Source organism: Phymastichus coffea, unplaced genomic scaffold, assembly GCF_024137745.1.
Source record: "Phymastichus coffea isolate CEN01 unplaced genomic scaffold, Cenicafe_Pcof_1.1 PCOF00018, whole genome shotgun sequence".
In the NCBI taxonomy this organism is placed as follows: Eukaryota; Metazoa; Arthropoda; class Insecta; order Hymenoptera; family Eulophidae; genus Phymastichus; species Phymastichus coffea.
In genome coordinates this window covers 1,620,108-1,638,770 of record NW_026706829.1, presented here as the reverse complement: position 1 = coordinate 1,638,770, position 18,663 = coordinate 1,620,108, and the positions used below count along the sequence as shown (strand labels likewise).

Sequence of the window (18,663 nt, the reverse complement as noted above, 5' to 3'; positions counted from 1 at the left end):
CGGGTGGGTCCCCTCTGGTGACGCCCCTCTCGCGCGGTCAGCCTTTGTCGTGAGGCCATAGAGTTGATCTATGACTCCATCCCTCAGCACTGTTTCGCTACCGCCGGTCGAGACTATGGGCAGCGCGCGGCATAACTCCTCGTCTGACTGCCATGCCTGGGGGAGCCCTTCAACGTTGGGGGCGGCCCGGGCTCCTCCTAGCCGCTGCCCCTCTCGTTTCCCGTCCCGGCGGACTTATTGCAGTCGGGACAATATCTCGCGCTATAACCCAGTTTGCCGCATTTGACACATTGGAGCGGCTTCGAATAATCCACTGGCCTCTTGGGCCTGGGGCTAAACTTCGCTCCCTGGGTTGTAGGGCTGGTGCGGCCCTGGCTACCCTCATTGGGCGGAAGGACCTTCGCCAACTCTTCCCTCAATAAGCGCGTGAGCAGCTCCTCCATTTGGCTCAGCGGGGTCGCGGTCCCACTGCTGCCGGGCGTTGCTGAGAGGTGTGCTTGGTTCGCCTCCTCTTTTACCTCGGCCTTTTCCGCCGCCAGATCGGAAATCTTAGTCCTTTTTGGCTGGGATTGGGTGGAAGTGGCAGTTGAGGAGGACTGGTACATCTATTCGGGAAAGAGTGCTGTCTTTGGGTCGATCATTTGTCGCTTCTGATGAGCGTAATGGAGATCGTTCTGGACTTCAGTGGCTCGTTTGCATAACTCTCGTATGTTTGAGCATTCCTTCCTCCGAATGTGTTGTTGGATTTCCGGCAGCAGGTTGGAATAGGCCAACTCCATTACTTCTTCCTGGGGCATTAGGGGTTGGACTTTATTCATCATCGCTTGGATTTTCGTTAGGTAGATTCGCGCGGGCTCGTCGGGTCCTTGTTACCTCGCTTGCGCTTCTCTTTTCAAGCGTTGTTGCTGCTGTATACTCTTGAGCATCGCGAATAAAATCTCCGTACAAAGTCCAATCTCTATTATTATTTAGGTACCACGTTTGCGCTGCTCCCGTGAATAAATCCGCTAGCCCATTTAGGGTTTCGTCTTCAGTCAGCCCCGCTGATATCCTTTGTGCCTCGAGTTTTTCCAGAAATACGTCGATGCTCTGCTGATCCTCCCCCGAGAATTTATTTCGCCAGCCTCGGACTATCCTGCCGACGTCTTTTGGGAACGCAAAACTGGCCGTCGCGTTGTGTGGGAAATAGTTTGTTTGTCCGGCGGCGCGATCAGCTGAGGAGTCGTTAGTCCTCTGCTGTCCACTCCCTCCTGAGGGCGAAACTGGGGGGCGCTCGTTGGGCCATCGAGCGTCCGGCGTCGGGTTCGCCCGGAGGGGAGTGCTGCCCGGCAGAGCGGGATCGTAGTGGAGCGTGAAGGTGTCCGCGAAGTTTACTGATTTCGCCGGGGGTTGTGGGTTTTGACTATTTTCCTTGCTTGTTTCCATCATATCATCGAGGTCATTTTCCAGTATATCTATTCGATGTAAAGCTCTATTCAATTTATCTGCTTCTATTGCTTGTGTAGCACATATTGACTGGCACATTGCTGCTACTGACGATGTATTTTCCATCGCTCGCGTTAGCGCTTTTTCCAAATAGTCTGTACGTTCTTTATATTTGCCGAATAGGCTCAGCAACTCGGGTAGCGTTTGCTGTAGGTTTTTGTCGAAGTCAGTGGGCTGTGATGTTTGCGCGTTTGGGCGAGTCGACTTTTCGTCTTCCTCGCCCCGCGCATTTTTTGCTGCTGCGTTTTGCATTGCTGCTCCTGTTGTGAGGCTTAATTTTGTGTTGATTTCGTCGTCGGTCATAAGCCTGTAAAGAGGGTGGCTGCTTGCTTCTGCTGCTTGCGTTTTTTCTAGTGCTGTGCACTCTTGCTCTATGTATCTGGTTCGGAGGGCTATCCTTCTCATCGTGTCCGATGTCTTCTTTGCTGTTTTCGTTATATCGAAATCGGCTGCTGTGTAGTCCCCCATCAATCAGTTTTTTAACCTTTCTTCCTGGTCGGTGCGCTCTCCCGCCTGTTTGAGCTCTAGTTGATTTAGCGTTCGCTCGAGCTCTGGTTGGGGCATGCCTTCGATGAAGGCTTCGATTTCCGATGCTGTGTCGTCGAGGTTGGACATTTTAGTTACGAAACTCTTTTTCAACAGGGAGACAAAAACGCGTGTTTGTTTGTCTGTTTTTGGGTTTCGTTTATTGTGCGCACGTGTATTTGCTTTTTTTTTTTTTTTTGGTAATATACGGCTGGTCGTTTTCTACTTGTCGGGATGACTTCGACAATACAAACTATTTTGTTGACTGGCCGATTTATCCGCGCGCGACTCGTAGGCGCGCCCTACGTTTTTTGTTAACAATTGTCCTACCTATTACTTTCGTCAGCTATTTGCTGGCGAAATTATTGTTAGTTTCTTGGACGCGCTGTTTTATACAAGCTCGTCGCTGGGCGGTTGAGTGAGAAAAAGGAAAACAATAAAAGGAGGTAATATTCGAGTGAAATTCTTAGGATTGTGTCTTCGCGCGTTATGTTTTGTGAGTTTGACCTCGGCCGGTGTTTACATCGGCCTAAGCCTAGCTCTATCAAATTCTTGAAATTTAATGCTTTTGTTTCACTCGTGACCGCTCTTTGTCCTGCCTGGTCGGTGTTGTTATTATGTACTCTCGGCCTTACAAGAGTTGCGCAATCTTTGTTTCCGATCAGGCTGGAATTTTCTTCGGCGAACTTGTATTTTTGAGTCGCGCGTTCTCAAGCTGTACACGTGCGCTCTTACAATTTTTGTTCGATCTATCTTTATCTTTCTCTCTCGGGTCGTAAAAGGAACGTGAGTGTTTTAATGAAGGTTTCACTCCTTACCCTTACCACTAGTTGGGCGCCACTGTAACAGGATATTTCATTCGGGGCGCGAATAGGAATCTTACCCGTTAAGGAAAAACTGTCCCCAGCGTCGCGAGGCTATCCGCCACCTCAATTCAGCTCGTTCGAACGGCGTCGATCTTCAGATCTTCCGCCCCAGAACCCGTGAAAACTCGCACGTGCAGGACACGTGCGGAGATCCGGGTTGCCCAGTGACTCAAGGTCGGGCAGGTTCTGTCGTGGGCGTCCAGAGTGAACAGCCAGTGGGGATTCGGAAGAAAGAACTCTCAGTCGGTTGTCGGAAGAATCAATATCTTTATTTACGCCTGTCGCTTCAATCTTACAATCGTAACACCGCGGCCGAGAGGTTTTGTCGAGTGTCCCGCGCACGCGGCGAGAGAGAGAAAGAAGACGCACTATCTAAACGCACTTTCCGTCCGCACGCATTTACATTTAAAGTTGGGGACTTACGCTGCGAGGACAAGTCGCTGAAGATCGAGTAGCTCTGGCGGTGTGTACGGATCGCGTTGGCTCCTGTCACTTCTCGGTGAGGGACCTCTCAGTCGGGGCTTTCACCGCCCGAATCTGCAGTTGCCCACGACCCTCGACTGTGACCTCAGATCGCTCTGGGCAACTGATAGTGGGCAGCGAACGACCTTCGTCTGAGAGATGATTTCTTGGCAACCTCTGGGCCACTGGGTCATCGTATGCTATCGGCCAGGTTGCCCCTCGAACTTCACTGACTTGATCACTTGACACTTGCGTTCTCCCTATCCGCAGGTCCGGACTTCACTAACTCTACCCATTCTCTCCTCCGTTGTCGCACGCACGCCGGCCGGCGGCCTGATCGCTCTCTTTCCCCTTCTTATTATTCCTAATGTCCCGCGGTACGCGCGCCTGACTCGCACTAGTCGGCGCCCTAATCTCTATCCTCTCTTTCGCTCCTTCGCTCGTTCGTCTCGCGGGCGCTTCTCCTCCTCGGGTTTGTTTCTGCGGACCGGCTTTTACGTAGCTCCACGCGATAGGGGCGCTTAGGCTACACCTTTAACGAGTGACACTCGTTACATACTTAATTTGAAATATTTTAAGAATTTGTAGGCTGTACAAAGAACTCGTTTCATTGTTCATCATAAGTAATATTTGTTCTGAAATTCAACTTGATTTGATTCAATTTAGTCCTATTATCGTAAACACAAGAAAAGTCTATTTTTAGATAAATATATTTGTTATTACGGAAACTAATTGATAGAAAGACTTGAGATTAACAGATTATATTCCTAATAATATAAGACACCTTTAATAAAAATTTAATAAACTTTCATGTTATTTTTCAAAATATGATTTATTTTTTTTTTTTTTAAGATTTTGCAACAGAACTTTAAAACGATGATATCTCAAAATACAATTCTTTTTTCAAATGAAAGCAAAATAAAATAACTACAAAATTTGAACATAAAATTCAATAAATCTTATGCATGAAACCACAAATAATCAAAAAACCAAATTTCATAATTTTTCAAAATCACATGTCTGATTTTTGATCGAAGTGATCAGTAGATTTAAACGAATCTTTTTTCCACCCTTCACATGGTAAAAAACCATCTGAAAAGCTTCCACGTGCCAAATTTTACCGTATAGAACATCAGTTATCATATACATAAATATCATGCATACATACATTCCTCTCTACATGCTTTTAGGTACCCAACACAAAAATCGGCAGAGCTAAAAAGTGTTACTACCCGGCACTCAAAAGTAGTATCTCGAAAACTTAAGAGGCATTTGAAAGCGGATATGAAAACTTTTCAAAACCGCTATTGCCGATTTCAAAAACTTGAAATTTTTATTTTTTGTCACTAATAGAAATAGATAAAAAAATGTAAAAAATTTCATCTAACTTTAATAGACTAGAGATTTAATCACTTAGGCAAAAAGAAACTGTTCATACATTCAAAAGAGAATTTTGTCAACTTTAAAATAACAGGTCGAGCACTTTCTTCCAATAATTTTTTACAAAATGAGAGCATTTTTTTTTGTAAAAATACGATTTTTTTTAAACGTGAATACATAAAAAAATAGGCAAGAAAAAAACATTCTAGAAAGAAAAAATATGCAGTCTTATATATAAAATATACGTACATCTCATTTTAACTTTAATTTTAAGAAAACAAATTTCTTCTATTTTTTAACGTGTTGAAAAAGTAAATTAAAATAATTATGATTTTCAAAATTGCTTTCTTTATTTCATACAATATAACCTAATCTTAAACTACTTTTTTTAAAATTTTTATTTATTAAAACATTGCTTTTTATCTGGCATAAAAAAATAGTAATTTTAAGTGAGAATCGTTTGAGAATAACGAAACAGAAAAATCGAAAAAAATTATTTTTTCTCTAGAGTTTTTTCCAATCACGCTAATTTATTAGTGTATTTGTATTTTGAGAAAAACCTTATGTTATTACAAAAAATGCTTTAATTGGGTAAAAAATTAATGGAAAAAAGTGCTCGATCTCTCATTTCAAAGTTGAAGAAAATTTTTTTCGTACCTGAGAACAGTATTTTTTCCATCTAGGGAGCCTAAATCTGCAATCTCTTAAAGTCGGATAAAATTTTTTTACATATTTTTATCTTTTTTTTATTGATCATAAAAAATAAAAAGTTGATGTTTGCAACGGTAGTCGATTTAATTGATCGAACCGTTCGCGATTCTGATTTTCGCGCGTTAGTTCTAAGTATTGAGAGAGAGAGGGGGCGCGCGATCTTTTAAATTAGCAGTTACGTCTCAGCTGTTGATTGGAGTGGAGATCGCCGAATTTTGTTTTCACAGTTTTTCTCGCCGAATAATCATTTTATACAGATTAATTACGCGCGCGAGTGCATCAAGGTGATAAACAGATTGCGGCGTTACGAAAGCAGCAGATTTGCAGCAGAAAGGCGGTACGAGGCAGCGCAGCTGATAAATCAGGACCAGAGGCAGTTGATCGTTTTTTCTAACATCAACAATTACGGCTGATCACCGTAATTGCACCGCAGGGTAGGTGCACCTCCCTTAATTATCGCGTGACAAAATACATTTAGTATTTTGTTCAACCGTGTTAGCGTTGATATTTTTTGTATTTGCGCCGAGCGTTAGATCGCGCCAATTTTCGTATCTTCTCTCTCTCTCTTTCTCACCGAAAGTTATTTAATTGTAAATCCTATTCGCGTGCGTCAGTCTTTCGGCCCGACAAAGACTGTAGAGATTTTTATTAATAAAATCTATTAAAATTATTCGCCGATTTCGTCATATGATTTTTCCTAGTAGTTTAAACAATTAGGAAAAGCTTAGGTTTTAATCCTATTATAGCTAGGGGATTAAGTGGATTTGGAGTAAAGTCGCTTACACTTGAAACTCATCGTGTGTCACAAGGCACGTGACTTAAGGTGAGTTTAACTCTGCTTGATCGAAGACAACTAAGTTAAGTCAGCTGACGTTAAGGCGAATACACGTATGAACATACGTGTTAACGGAGCGGCGGTTTGCTCTGCATCGTGAGAGTTTGTTCTTAAATAAATTTCTCATTTTTGCAGATTTATCCCCCCGTTACATGGCGCCCAACTGGTATTAAGACCCGTGTCGTGCGAATAGGATTGTGCGTCGAAGGTAATCGACGCACGAAAGAGAGAGACGATTGCGCGAGCGCTTAGGAAGGTTTGAGCGGGTGGTAGAGCGAGATCGTGAGCGGTACGCCCTCTGCTGGGGAAAAAACGAAACCACTTCGAACCTTTGGTTAAAAATTGTTAAGATTATTGTAAAAAGGGCCGAAAGCGATAATTATTGGTAGGTCAAAGTGATTTCAGATCGTACGGGAGAATCAGGTGTTAACCCATTTCAACCATAGTTTGGTGGATAAAGGGGGGTTGGTAACACCTGATCAACGATAAAGCAGAGAGCGCGATCCAAGCGTGCAGTCCAAATATTATCCAGGCGGAGCAAGCAAACAGCAGGCTCCGACCTTAGGTAGGATATTTTTATAATATTTATAGAAAGTTTGCGGAGACTGCACGCGCTCATAATCTCCTTTTAAAGGCCTTATAAAAGGAGGCATTAAAAGTAGTAACACTAAATAGTGTACACCCCGCTCATACCTTGGGTGATAGGAAGCGGTAGTGTTCGATTAGGCCGAAATTTTAAACCTCAACCGCATCCTACACCCGTGCGGAGGCAAGATGGCTCTGTTGTCAGCTCAAATCGACAATTGGGCATTAGAGCTGACCTCCGCACAGCGCGAACAATATTTAGCGGATTTGGAGCTGCGCAAGGATGGAAGTGTCATCCAACAGGCGGCTAGGCTTGGGAGATGGTTGCTGGGTGAGTACACCGCCACAGATTTTCAAGAGACCACGCACAGCAAAGAGGTAGCGGGGCGCAGGAGGCGATCCCGACAAGCGTGGCTCGACACAGTCTGTGACGAGTTGGAAAACTCCAACGCGGATGATAACAGCGACCATCCCCTCAGGATCATCAATAGGGGGGGAATATCATTGACTGATATGTCAAGGACATTCACCTGCCCGGATGAGGACTCTGAGGGTGAAGCCAGCCGCCAAGAAGAGGATGAACTCATCCAGAAGGCCCTCAGCACGCAAGAGCAGGAGAAGGGGGAGAGGAGACGGAGCAATCCGGACCCCAGGTCGCAGGAATCCTGCACTCGGAAGGAACCTCAGGAAGAATTATCCTTGAGTGAAGCCTTCCGAGAGATAGAGTATCTGAAGGAGGGATTAGACCATAACCAAAAGTTGGTAGGTTGAATCCTAGAAACCCTTCAGACTCTGCAGGGATTACAGGTGTGTGCGGAGCGCGAGGCGCAGGACATGCGCATACGAATTCGAGAGCTGGAAGACGCAATGCATGACATGGCCAGTGCTAACCGTTCTTCTCAGCGTGACTCGGTTCAACCGCGCTCCGGACGTAATGTGGACTTCCAGGACACATACACCTGTTACTACGACTCGGGGATTCCGGGGAGTACACCGGCTCCTCCAAGACCAATACCTAGGAGAAGGGATGTCACCACACCGGAAGTCCTCCAACGAAGAGGAGGTGAAGAGGATTCGGAAGTTTATGGGAGATCCGCACCCGTTCGACAGAGGAGTCGAAGCGGATCATCTGGCACCGGACATCAGATATTCTCAGGGCTCTCCACAACCTAAGATGTTGGGAAAATTGTCCGCGGATGGAAATTGAGGTTTGCGGGCAGTAGGGCACAGAGCGTAGATACGTTTCTGTCGAGGTTGGAGGATCTGCGCGTAGGTGCAGGACTAACTGACGACGAAGTGCTTTGTTCCGTATTAGAGATCCTCGAAGGTAACGCGAGGACCTGGTACGATAACAACAAGTACCAGTGGCTCAGTTATGACGAGTTCGTCGCGGACGCCCGGGATTGGTTTGGCACAAGTACGCAACAGCAACAAAGGCTGTTGCAGGAAGCCCAGAACCGGTTCCAGGGTGAGGACGAACTAGTGCGAGACTACGTGTCCAACCTGGTGGCTCTTGTCAATAGACTAGAACCGCCCATACCCTTGGAGAGGTTATTAGACCTACTCCATGCAAACCTCCTTCCAACCATCCAAATCCAGCTGCGTCGGAGCGAAATGACGTCGATACGCGAATCCAACAGGAGGGCGACCGAGGTACAGAACACCTTATCTTATGGTCGCCGTCCACGTGTATTCGCTGACCCCAACTCGACGATCTTCCCTCAGCACGCCTACCAGCCGAGCAAAAGAACGGCTGGTAGTAAATCCCAAACCGCTGCAATGGCCAGCGAAGGGAAGGCGCGTGCGAAGAAGGAGGGAGATCCACAGCGCGGACTGGGCGTGGAGAACCCCGTCAGGAGGCCTACCGAACAAGCATCGGTATCGGCTACGCAAGCTTCCACTTCTGATAAAAAGATGGAAGAACGTCTGGAGGGCATCGAGCGGATATTGCGCAAGTTGGCCGCTGACAAGCAAGGCAGCCCTCCAGAACAGCGTAAGAGCCGATGGCGTGGAGGAAGGAAAAATTCTCCTTCTTATAGGTCTCCTGGCGAGCGGCGAGAAGGACAGAGGCGGAAGATAGACTTTACTAAGCCTCTCCAGTGTTCCACTTGTGGCAAACTGGGTTTTAGTCGCAAGTTCTGCCCAGATTGCAACAAGGGAAACGACAAGGAGAGCGAAGAGAAGAGGTCATCTTCGCGCCTCCAGTAAATTCGACTTCTCGCTGCGGGTCGCCGATGGGAAACAGCAAGTTGTCGGCGACCCAGGGATCCAAACAAGTCCTGGGAGGGCATCAAGAGAGCCCAGGACATAGCAGTATATTAGAGCGGAAGGCAATTGAACCCGATGTCAGCCCTCGGCAGAATAGGGGAGTGGTTATCCTGAAAGGACCAGATGGCCACATACAGGTTGTGGAGGAGGGGGAAGACTCCAGGGAGAGCCCCTCCACACAAAAAGCTCCTCTGCTGAAGGGATCCACGAGTAGAAGCCAGCCCACCGTCGTCGCGGCAGCGGAAGGAAAAAAGCCGCTGAAAAGCACGATGAAAGGAGGCGAAGATGGGACTCGTGGATATGACCCAGAGGATGAGACCAGGTGGTGGTTGCGGGTAGACATAGGTGACTTTAAAATTAGAGCACTCTATGATACCGGCGCCTTATCCACGGTCATGGGTCAATTAGGGCTGAGATTGGCATCGGTGATGGGACTCGGGTTGAATGTGACCAGGGCGGGCGATGCAAGGCTTGCTGATGGACGCCCGTGCCCTATAATTGGTCACGTGATGTTCCCTTTTAAAGTAGGGGGAATCACGAAGACAATCAGAGTCGCCATTACGCCGCTGCTCACAGATGACTGCTATGTAGGCGCGAACTTTATAAGAGAGTTCCGCGCAATTTTGGATCCCGATGAGGATGAATTATGGCTTAAGGACGCCCAAGTGAAAGTACCAATGGAAGTGGCTGGAATTGATGGTACGGCATTTCTCGCACCGGTAGGACTATGGGAAGCCACGGAGTCACAGCTTGAAGAAATTGAAGACCTCGTCAGAAGATTGATTCCTGACGGGGGTCAGGCTTTAGGTTGTGCCGTGGGGGTTGAGCATGAAATAGATGTTGGAAATGCTCGACCCATCAAACAGAAGTACTACCCAGTCTCAGATAGAGTGCGAGAGGAAATGCACACGCTGGTCAAAGATATGCTGGAAAAGGATGTTATCGAACCAGCGACCAGCGGATGGTCAAGTCCAGTAGTAATGGTAAAGAAGGCAAATGGAAAATATAGGTTTTGTGTGAATTATCAAAAGGTAAATGCAATTACCAAACCTGATGCCTATCCTTCACCATATATGAACGACATCCTAAGACGAATAAGGGATGCAAAGTTCATATCTACTTTGGACTTGAGCAGTGCGTACCATCAAATTCCCTTAAAGGAAGAATCGCGTCCAATATCAGCGTTTACAGTTCCTGGATTAGGGCACTTTCAATTTAAGAGAATGCCCTTCGGACTGTCATACGCAGGAGCGACCTTCCAGAGGTTGATGGACAAGGTGATAGGCCCGGATATGGATCCATTCGCTTTTGCTTACCTTGACGACGTAATTGTGGTTTCGTCGTCCTTTGAGGAGCATAAGCGGCACCCAGAAAGGGTATTAAAAAGAATTCTAGGTGCGGGCCTAACCATCAACAAAGCCAAAAGTCACTTCTGTAAGACGGAAGTCAGGTACTTGGGAGTTCTTGTGAACCAGAACGGAGTAAGACCAGATCCCGAGAAAATACGCCCGATATTAGAATATCCATCACCCCAGACTGTCAAACAGGTGAAGCGGTTCATGGGAATGACCTCGTGGTATAGACGTTTTATACCCGACTTTGCCATGATCGCTGAACCTATAAACCGCCTGACAAAGAAGAATGTACGCTTCTCTTGGGAGGAGGAGCAAGAGCGAGCTTTCACGAGATTGCAGGAGGCGATGACTTCCGCCCCAATACTGCAATCACCCGATCCGAACGGTCAGTTTGTACTGCAAACTGATGCTAGTGACAGTGGGATCGGGGCAGTTCTCGCACAGGATGTCGATGGAGAGGAGCGTGTAATAGAATACGCCAGCCGATCACTCAACAGTGCTGAGAGAAATTATACGGTCTCCGAGAAAGAGTGCTTGGCAGTGGTATGGGCCATTGGAAAGTTCCGGCCGTATATTGAAGGGCATCACTTCAAGGTCATCACTGATCATAATTGCCTGAAATGGCTCCACAATATGAGAAATCCCACGGGAAGATTAGCGCGATGGGCGCTAGCGTTGCAACGCAATGACTTCGATATCGAATATCGAAGAGGGGATCTCAATGTGGTGCCAGACGCTTTATCTAGGGCCTATGAGGAGGAGGGGACTGAAGTGAGTGCCATAAATAGTCGGCCGGAGACCACTGACGCCTGGTATTTGCAACAATACCAGGAAGTATGCCAGGACCTACACTCTCACCCCACTTGAAAGGTGGTAGGAGGGAGACTGTATCATTATCAGCCTGATGAGGATGGTGAAGGGTCCATCGACAACGATGAAGCGTGGAAGCTTGCGGTGCCTAGGGAGAAAAGGTACCAGGTGCTCCAGGAAGTCCATGATGCTCCTACTGCAGGACATCAAGGACGAGAGCGTACGTTCTCCAGGGCTAGGCGCTTGTACTACTGGCCTAAAATGTATGATCAGGTCAGGAAGTACGTAAGGAGTTGCCCGGTATGTCAGCAATGCAAGGTGGAACAAAGAGCACCTTGCGGGCTGATGGGTCGTAGACAAGTGTCACGACCCTGGCAGGTGGTGGCCGGTGATATCACTGGTCCATTTCCCAAAAGCTCTCGAGGTTTTGAGTATATCTTAGTATTTGTAGACTTGTTTACTCGCTGGGTAGAGTGTGTTGCGATACGCAAGGCCAATGGGAAGACAATCGCAAGGGAATTACACGAGAGGATCGTTACTCGGTTTGGTGCGCCAGAGGTATTCTTGTCGGATAATGGAACCGAATTTAAGAATCAGGAGGTCGATTCATACCTCCAGATGAACGGCATCCAGCGCGCTTTGACTCCCGTGTATCATCCCCAAGCGAATCCCACAGAGCGAGTAAACAGGACACTCAAGTCCATGATCACGTCTTACGTAAGCCGTGATCATAAGAGCTGGGATGAACACCTGTCAGAGTTCAACTTCGCGTTGAACTCGGCAACTCATAGCGCCACCGGATATAGTCCTGCGATGCTCATGTTTGGGCGTCAGACGGTACCTCCTTTGACGTTCAGAAGAACCCAAGATCAGCAGGCCCTTGAATGTTCGGAGGGTCAGGCTGTAGAAGATTGGGCCGAACATATCGAGAAGCTTCCTAATTTGTGGGAGAGAGCTAACTCCAAGTCAAAGGAGGAAGCTGCGCGTCAGGCGGCTTATTATGACCGGAAAAGACGGCAACCCGAGTTTAAGGTCGGAGATTGGGTTTGGAAGAGGAACAGGATTCTATCTTCAGCTGCTCAAGGTATTTCAGCTAAATTAACGCCGAAATATGCCGGTCCGTACGTGATTGAAGAGGTTTGTGGTTCCAACACGTACAGGCTAGGCAATCAGCTGGAGATCCTGTCTGAGCTCTTCCATGCCAAAGACCTTAAACCATATTACGGTCCGGGTGAGGATGGGGAAAGCGAGGAGGTCATCAAACTTCGCGAGCCGCCAGATGAACTGCCGTCGGAGGATGCGAACGATTCCGCGGATGCGCGCGAAAATCCGGGAGGGGATTTATCGGATAGCGAGCGGGTCCAATTAGCAGCCCCACGGCCGTAGATAAAGTTCCCACCGAGACGTCGGATTTACCGGTATCTGCCCCAACTAAGAGAGGTCGAGGTCGACCTCGAAAGGTTCCAGAGACGGTCACCGGTCCAGTGAGGGGCAACAACTCTCCCGTGAAGGCGAATAGAGGGAGAGGTAGGCCTCGAAAGACCGTGCCCGTCGTACAAAGGACGGTTGGGCCGATAAAACCGAGCGGTAACCGACGAGGGCCAGGACGTTCCCACAAAGAATCGCGAGGGAGCGTATAACTCGGTGGGATGCGGCTATTATTAGGATTTTTTCTTCGCGCAGGGAGATTCATCCGAAATTTGTTGTTTTTTTGGATGTTTCAGATGGACCGGAGAATCGTCGTCGAAGAGGAGACCTTCGAGGTGGTCACGCAGATGTTGTTAGATCTGCAACTGGACCCTGATGCGACGCAGCTAATTGAAGATCTGCGGAGCTTCGTCAGGGTCCAGTTGGAAGGGACCACCCGAAGGGATCGGCGCAATGCCTCGGTGGCAGAGGTTTTCCGGGATTCGTCGTGGATCGCCCCGAAGAAGGCTTCTCGGGACTCTTCGACACAGACCGAGGACCAGGACAGTGTCGAACGTCCCAAGTCTACAGTGGACCAGGGGGTGCAGTCCCTCAAGTCCGGCGTAACTCTTACGTCGGACAGTGCGAGCCAATGCCCAGGACCCAGGGAAACCTGTGGGGCCTCGCACTGGGTCTGCAATCATCCCCGGATCCTTGAGCAGCCTACTCTCCTCCTCGACTTCAGACACGTGCGTCTGGGGATCAACGAGGTGGAGAATGCCTGGCGGTTCGCTCAAGAACTCCAGTCTCAGGTGCAGGAGCACCTGAGACGCTTTTTGAGCCGCCAGGGCGCAGAAGAGCTGCTCGGAGAGTGGGCAGGGATGGCTCAGCGTCAGAGGGCCTACGGAGAGGCCCTGCTGCGGGTGGATAACGAACAAGAGTCCTCCGCAGCGCTCCCGGCGCCGGCTCAAGAGAAGAGAGCCCCGGGAGCTCCTGACGCTGGACCGACGCTCACGGTCCATGTGGACGGGCGCATGGCTCCTGATACCACCATCGTGGTCAGGTCGCAGGATGGACGTGCGACCGCCACGGTGGGAGGCGTGACCATCACCGCCTCGCAGGGAGTCAGTGCCCAGCAGTCCCCTCTGGCTGCTGAGCAGCCATCACAGGACCGGGAGGCTGCTCAATCTCGGTCGCAGCTGAGGGCCTGCTACATCTGTGGGAAGTCTGGGGTGACCAACTCCCAGCGGTGCCCGAAGAAGGCTACACACTGGCGCTACCCGAAACATCGCGCGCCAGGTGTAGCCAAACGATGATGTAGGCCCTGGAGGGCAAATAAATTAGCCGAAATAAAGAAGGGAGTTGTTATTTTGTTTCCTCTCCTTCTTTATTATTTTCAGGTTCCTGATGGCAGCGAATCGCGGGTATTCGTCCTGCCCGGGTAGTCAGGACTTGGACGGGGCTGCAACGGTAGTCGATTTAATTAATCGAACCGTTCGCGATTCTGATTTTCGCGCGTTAGTTCTAAGTATTGAGAGAGAGAGAGGGGGCGCGCGATCTTTTAAATTAGCAGTTACGTCTCAGCTGTTGATTGGAGTGGAGATCGCCGAATTTTGTTTTCACAGTTTTTCTCGCCGAATAATCATTTTATACAGATTAATTACGCGCGCGAGTGCATCAAGGTGATAAACAGATTGCGGCGTTACGAAAGCAGCAGATTTGCAGCAGAAAGGCGGTACGAGGCAGCGCAGCTGATAAATCAGGACCAGAGGCAGTTGATCGTTTTTTCTAACATCAACAATTACGGCTGATCACCGTAATTGCACCGCAGGGTAGGTGCACCTCCCTTAATTATCGCGTGACAAAATACATTTAGTATTTTGTTCAACCGTGTTAGCGTTGATATTTTTTGTATTTGCGCCGAGCGTTAGATCGCGCCAATTTTCGTATCTTCTCTCTCTCTCTTTCTCACCGAAAGTTATTTAATTGTAAATCCTATTCGCGTGCGTCAGTCTTTCGGCCCGACAAAGACTGTAGAGATTTTTATTAATAAAATCTATTAAAATTATTCGCCGATTTCGTCATATGATTTTTCCTAGTAGTTTAAACAATTAGGAAAAGCTTAGGTTTTAATCCTATTATAGCTAGGGGATTAAGTGGATTTGGAGTAAAGTCGCTTACACTTGAAACTCATCGTGTGTCACAAGGCACGTGACTTAAGGTGAGTTTAACTCTGCTTGATCGAAGACAACTAAGTTAAGTCAGCTGACGTTAAGGCGAATACACGTATGAACATACGTGTTAACGGAGCGGCGGTTTGCTCTGCATCGTGAGAGTTTGTTCTTAAATAAATTTCTCATTTTTGCAGATTTATCCCCCCGTTACATGTTTTAGAAATCTGTAATAGAATTTTTAAAAGGTTTTCACTTCCTCTTTCGAATCGTTGAGTTTTGGTGATATGATCTTTAAGTACCGAGCAAAAAGTTTTTTAACTCTGCCGGTTCTTGTGTTGGGTCCAAAAGCATGTGGAGCGAAGTGTTAACATACACATTTCGTAAAAATTGCATTTTAAAACCTCTGAATATCTAAAACAAACTTCCAAAATGATTTTCGGCAGAAAATTTATTCATCAAAACAAAGTTTCATCTACAAGGAAGCAATAATTATGTTTCTATGTTTATATGTAATAATTTGTAATTCACCTTACGATAAATAATCAGTAGAAAAAAATAACTCGCTTATGTACTCAAGCTTTATTTTATTCACATGATTAACATTTTTTTATCAAATTTCGATGGTTATAAATTGGAAATTGCTAACCATTGCTTTTCTATTAATAATGATCCAGCTCCAAGTAATGTAAAACAATTTAATATACTTTTCTTATTTATAAATTGTAGTTTTAAATTATTCGAAATTTACATAACGTTGGGAAATACTATTGTCGTATATTTTTAATATTTTTTAGTTTTTCCAAGCTTAATATTATGTACAGGCAAAATCGTTATTATGAATTCAAACTTCAGCCCGTGACTCTATTTACAGAGTATTATACGAGAAATGGAGACACGAATGCTCCAGCTACTAAATCACCTACCAGATGTGCAGATTACAATGTACGTATATGCGAGAGAACATGAAAGCAAAAAGGATGCTGGATAAAATTCAATTATTTTGGAAAATACAAATAACGAAATCAAAATTTTTTTAGTCCGTCACAAAAAGGTTAGACAGACACCATGTTATCAACGGTGGACGAGCAAAGCGGTGTGCTTAGAGAACGTCCAACTGATATGGACCGACACAAATTCACGTCCATATAGCACTGCACCCTTTCTGTCTTGACCGACTGCGATTGTGCGACCGTGGCACTAATGTAAATGATTAACATACAAAAACTCTATTGTAGAGTTTCGTACTATTATATCCAATCTCCTATTTCATTAAACTACATTGTATTAAATATTCTTAAAAGCTAATTGAGTTCATGCTATACTGCCTGCATCATTCTGCTAGAAATAAATATTTAACACAACTTATTTAGTTTTAAACATTTAAAATTCTACCTTTCACTCAGTATACTTTATTACTAATATATTACTGTATCATGGAACATTTATTATATGATAGTAATTTATAAAGAGATAAAGACAAAAATATTATTCAATGATCGTGAGCAACATATTTTTTATCAGAATATCTTAAGCTTTCTACTAAATAATATTGAAAAATCATCTAATATGCTTTCTATAATTTTTTTTCTCGTGCTGAGAATTCTTGTTATATATACTGGCGTTTAAAATATAAATTTATTTGTATCTAGTCTCTCATTTTAAATAGTCATCGACTTTTGAAACTCTCAATATTTGGATCTGAATGAATGAAATGGTTTTCATTATGTAGTTTTCCTTAAATAATAAAAAAATTATTCAAAATATTCAGCCGTCGTTACTATTTCATCGTTTCTTAGAACGAATCGAATTAATATTAAACTACAAATAATCAGCTAAATACCCGTGATTCGTTTGTAATTTTGAGCGACATATATAAGTAACGTAGAAAGATTAGTTATACTTAGAAAGAAATGAGCGGAAGCAAGAAGATCATGAACATTTGATGCATTTGGAACTTACGCATTAATTTCATACAGTAGGCGCGGATCAAGAAAATTTACGTACCTTTAATTCTGGATCCTTTATGCTATACTCCGAAGCATATATATCGTAGTTGAATGGTAAACCCGTTATTTTATGTGCTCCGTTAGGCATCAGCAATACTGTGAATTTAAATTGTGCCACATATTCCGTTGGTTTTTCGTAAAGAACCTGATGACACAAAGAAGATCATCTAAATATCAAATCTCGATATATATATTCTGACAAAAATTTTTAAACAAAGAAAACACCCTTAATTTTTTTCTATACTTATTGCCCTAACTTTTAACTCAATGATGAGTAACCGTGTATCTCTCGAATTACAATTTTTTTAATATTTCAAACTACACTAAAATGTTGTCTTATCGTTATCATTATACTTTTTTATATAATACAAGGTTTTCTATCTCTTAAAATAGATTTTATTTTAGAAATAAATTTCTTTCCAAAATAATAAAAATAGGTTGCGAAAATCATGTTTTCATAGATATTACTTAACCCATTAGACACGTGCAAAAACTGCCAAAACTGGTATCACAACTTACAGCGTATTTTTCGTAGAAGTTTTATCTTAAACATTACACATAGAATTCTGAAATTTAAGCTCTTAAAAAAAACCAATATTATGCGAGTGTTTGCAAGAACCGTCAGACTTGCATAACATTTATGTCACGAATAAACACTTTTTAGAATAACATAGATAAACCCATCGCCATGTAGCAACCATTGCTGCTTTAGCGTGATAAACTTCAAAGATGATTGATTTAATAAAGACGATATAAAAAGTCATACATACGCTTTTGCAGACAGTTCATAATTAGAGCTCCGTACACTTATTCAGTTCGTCAATTCGGCGTTTTACATATTACTTTTACGTATTACTTTCACTTATTTTGTTAACTTTTGCTGTAAGCGTATTTAAACCTTTTGTTATTTTTCAATAAATTTAATAAATATTACACAGTGGTTTAAAGGTGAGACTTGTTTATTTCAACATCACCTGATCTAAACTACAGACGTATTCATCGACAATCTTCAAGGTATTGTAATAAATTATTATTTATTACATTTATTTTTACCCGCGTTTACAAGTCGAAATTTAATGATGATCACATTTAGAAATAAAGTGATTCTTATTCCATTAGATTCATAATAATACGCGTTGATCATTATTAATTTAATAACCAACTCATAACACTGGATATAATAACACCTACTATCATTCTAATAACTATGCTATTCATAACATAGGGGAAAAAATAGACATATATTTTTTCTTTTGACCTACTCAACCAAATCGCAAGAAATAAATACTCTTTAATAGTATAGAAAAACAAGGAAATAAAAATTAAATAAATAAATAAAGTGGAACTTGTCTTCTCAAATATAGCAGAACCAGAAAAGAAAAATACTGATTTTTATACTTTCCAAGAAAAAGAAAACAAACCTTATAAAAATTTCTTAAAAAATGTGCATCCAACGGTAAGTTTAGATAAATTAAAAATTGAAATTGAATCATTCAATCATAAAGTAATAAAAATAACAAATATAAAACATAATATTACTAAGCAACCATTAACAATATGTTTTGTTGAAATAAAAACAAAAGAAAGCAACAAAGAAATATACGAAATTGATTAAACTGATGCAATAAATTATTACTTTGAAATCTTCGCGTAAAAAAATGGAAATTCCGCAATGCATGCACTGCCGAAAATATGGTCATACCAACATTATTGTAGTAGAGAACCACTTTGCGTAAAATTCATAAATAATCATTCTATTAACAATTATCGTATACAAAACAAAATAAAAGACGT

At 44.2% G+C, this 18,663-nt stretch overlaps 1 protein-coding gene across 3 annotated transcripts in view; it reads right to left on the bottom strand.

Annotated features, from left to right (window-relative positions):
• The window catches only part of LOC131675264 (proliferation-associated protein 2G4), a 651,851-nt gene that overhangs the window by 279,567 nt on the left and 353,621 nt on the right, over positions 1 to 18,663 (bottom strand). For all 3 annotated transcript variants that reach the window (XM_058954185.1, XM_058954184.1, XM_058954186.1), the window contains exon 6: positions 16,868 to 17,014. In XM_058954185.1, coding sequence (XP_058810168.1) covers positions 16,868 to 17,014 — 147 coding nt within the window. The remainder of the gene's footprint in view (positions 1 to 16,867; positions 17,015 to 18,663) is intronic.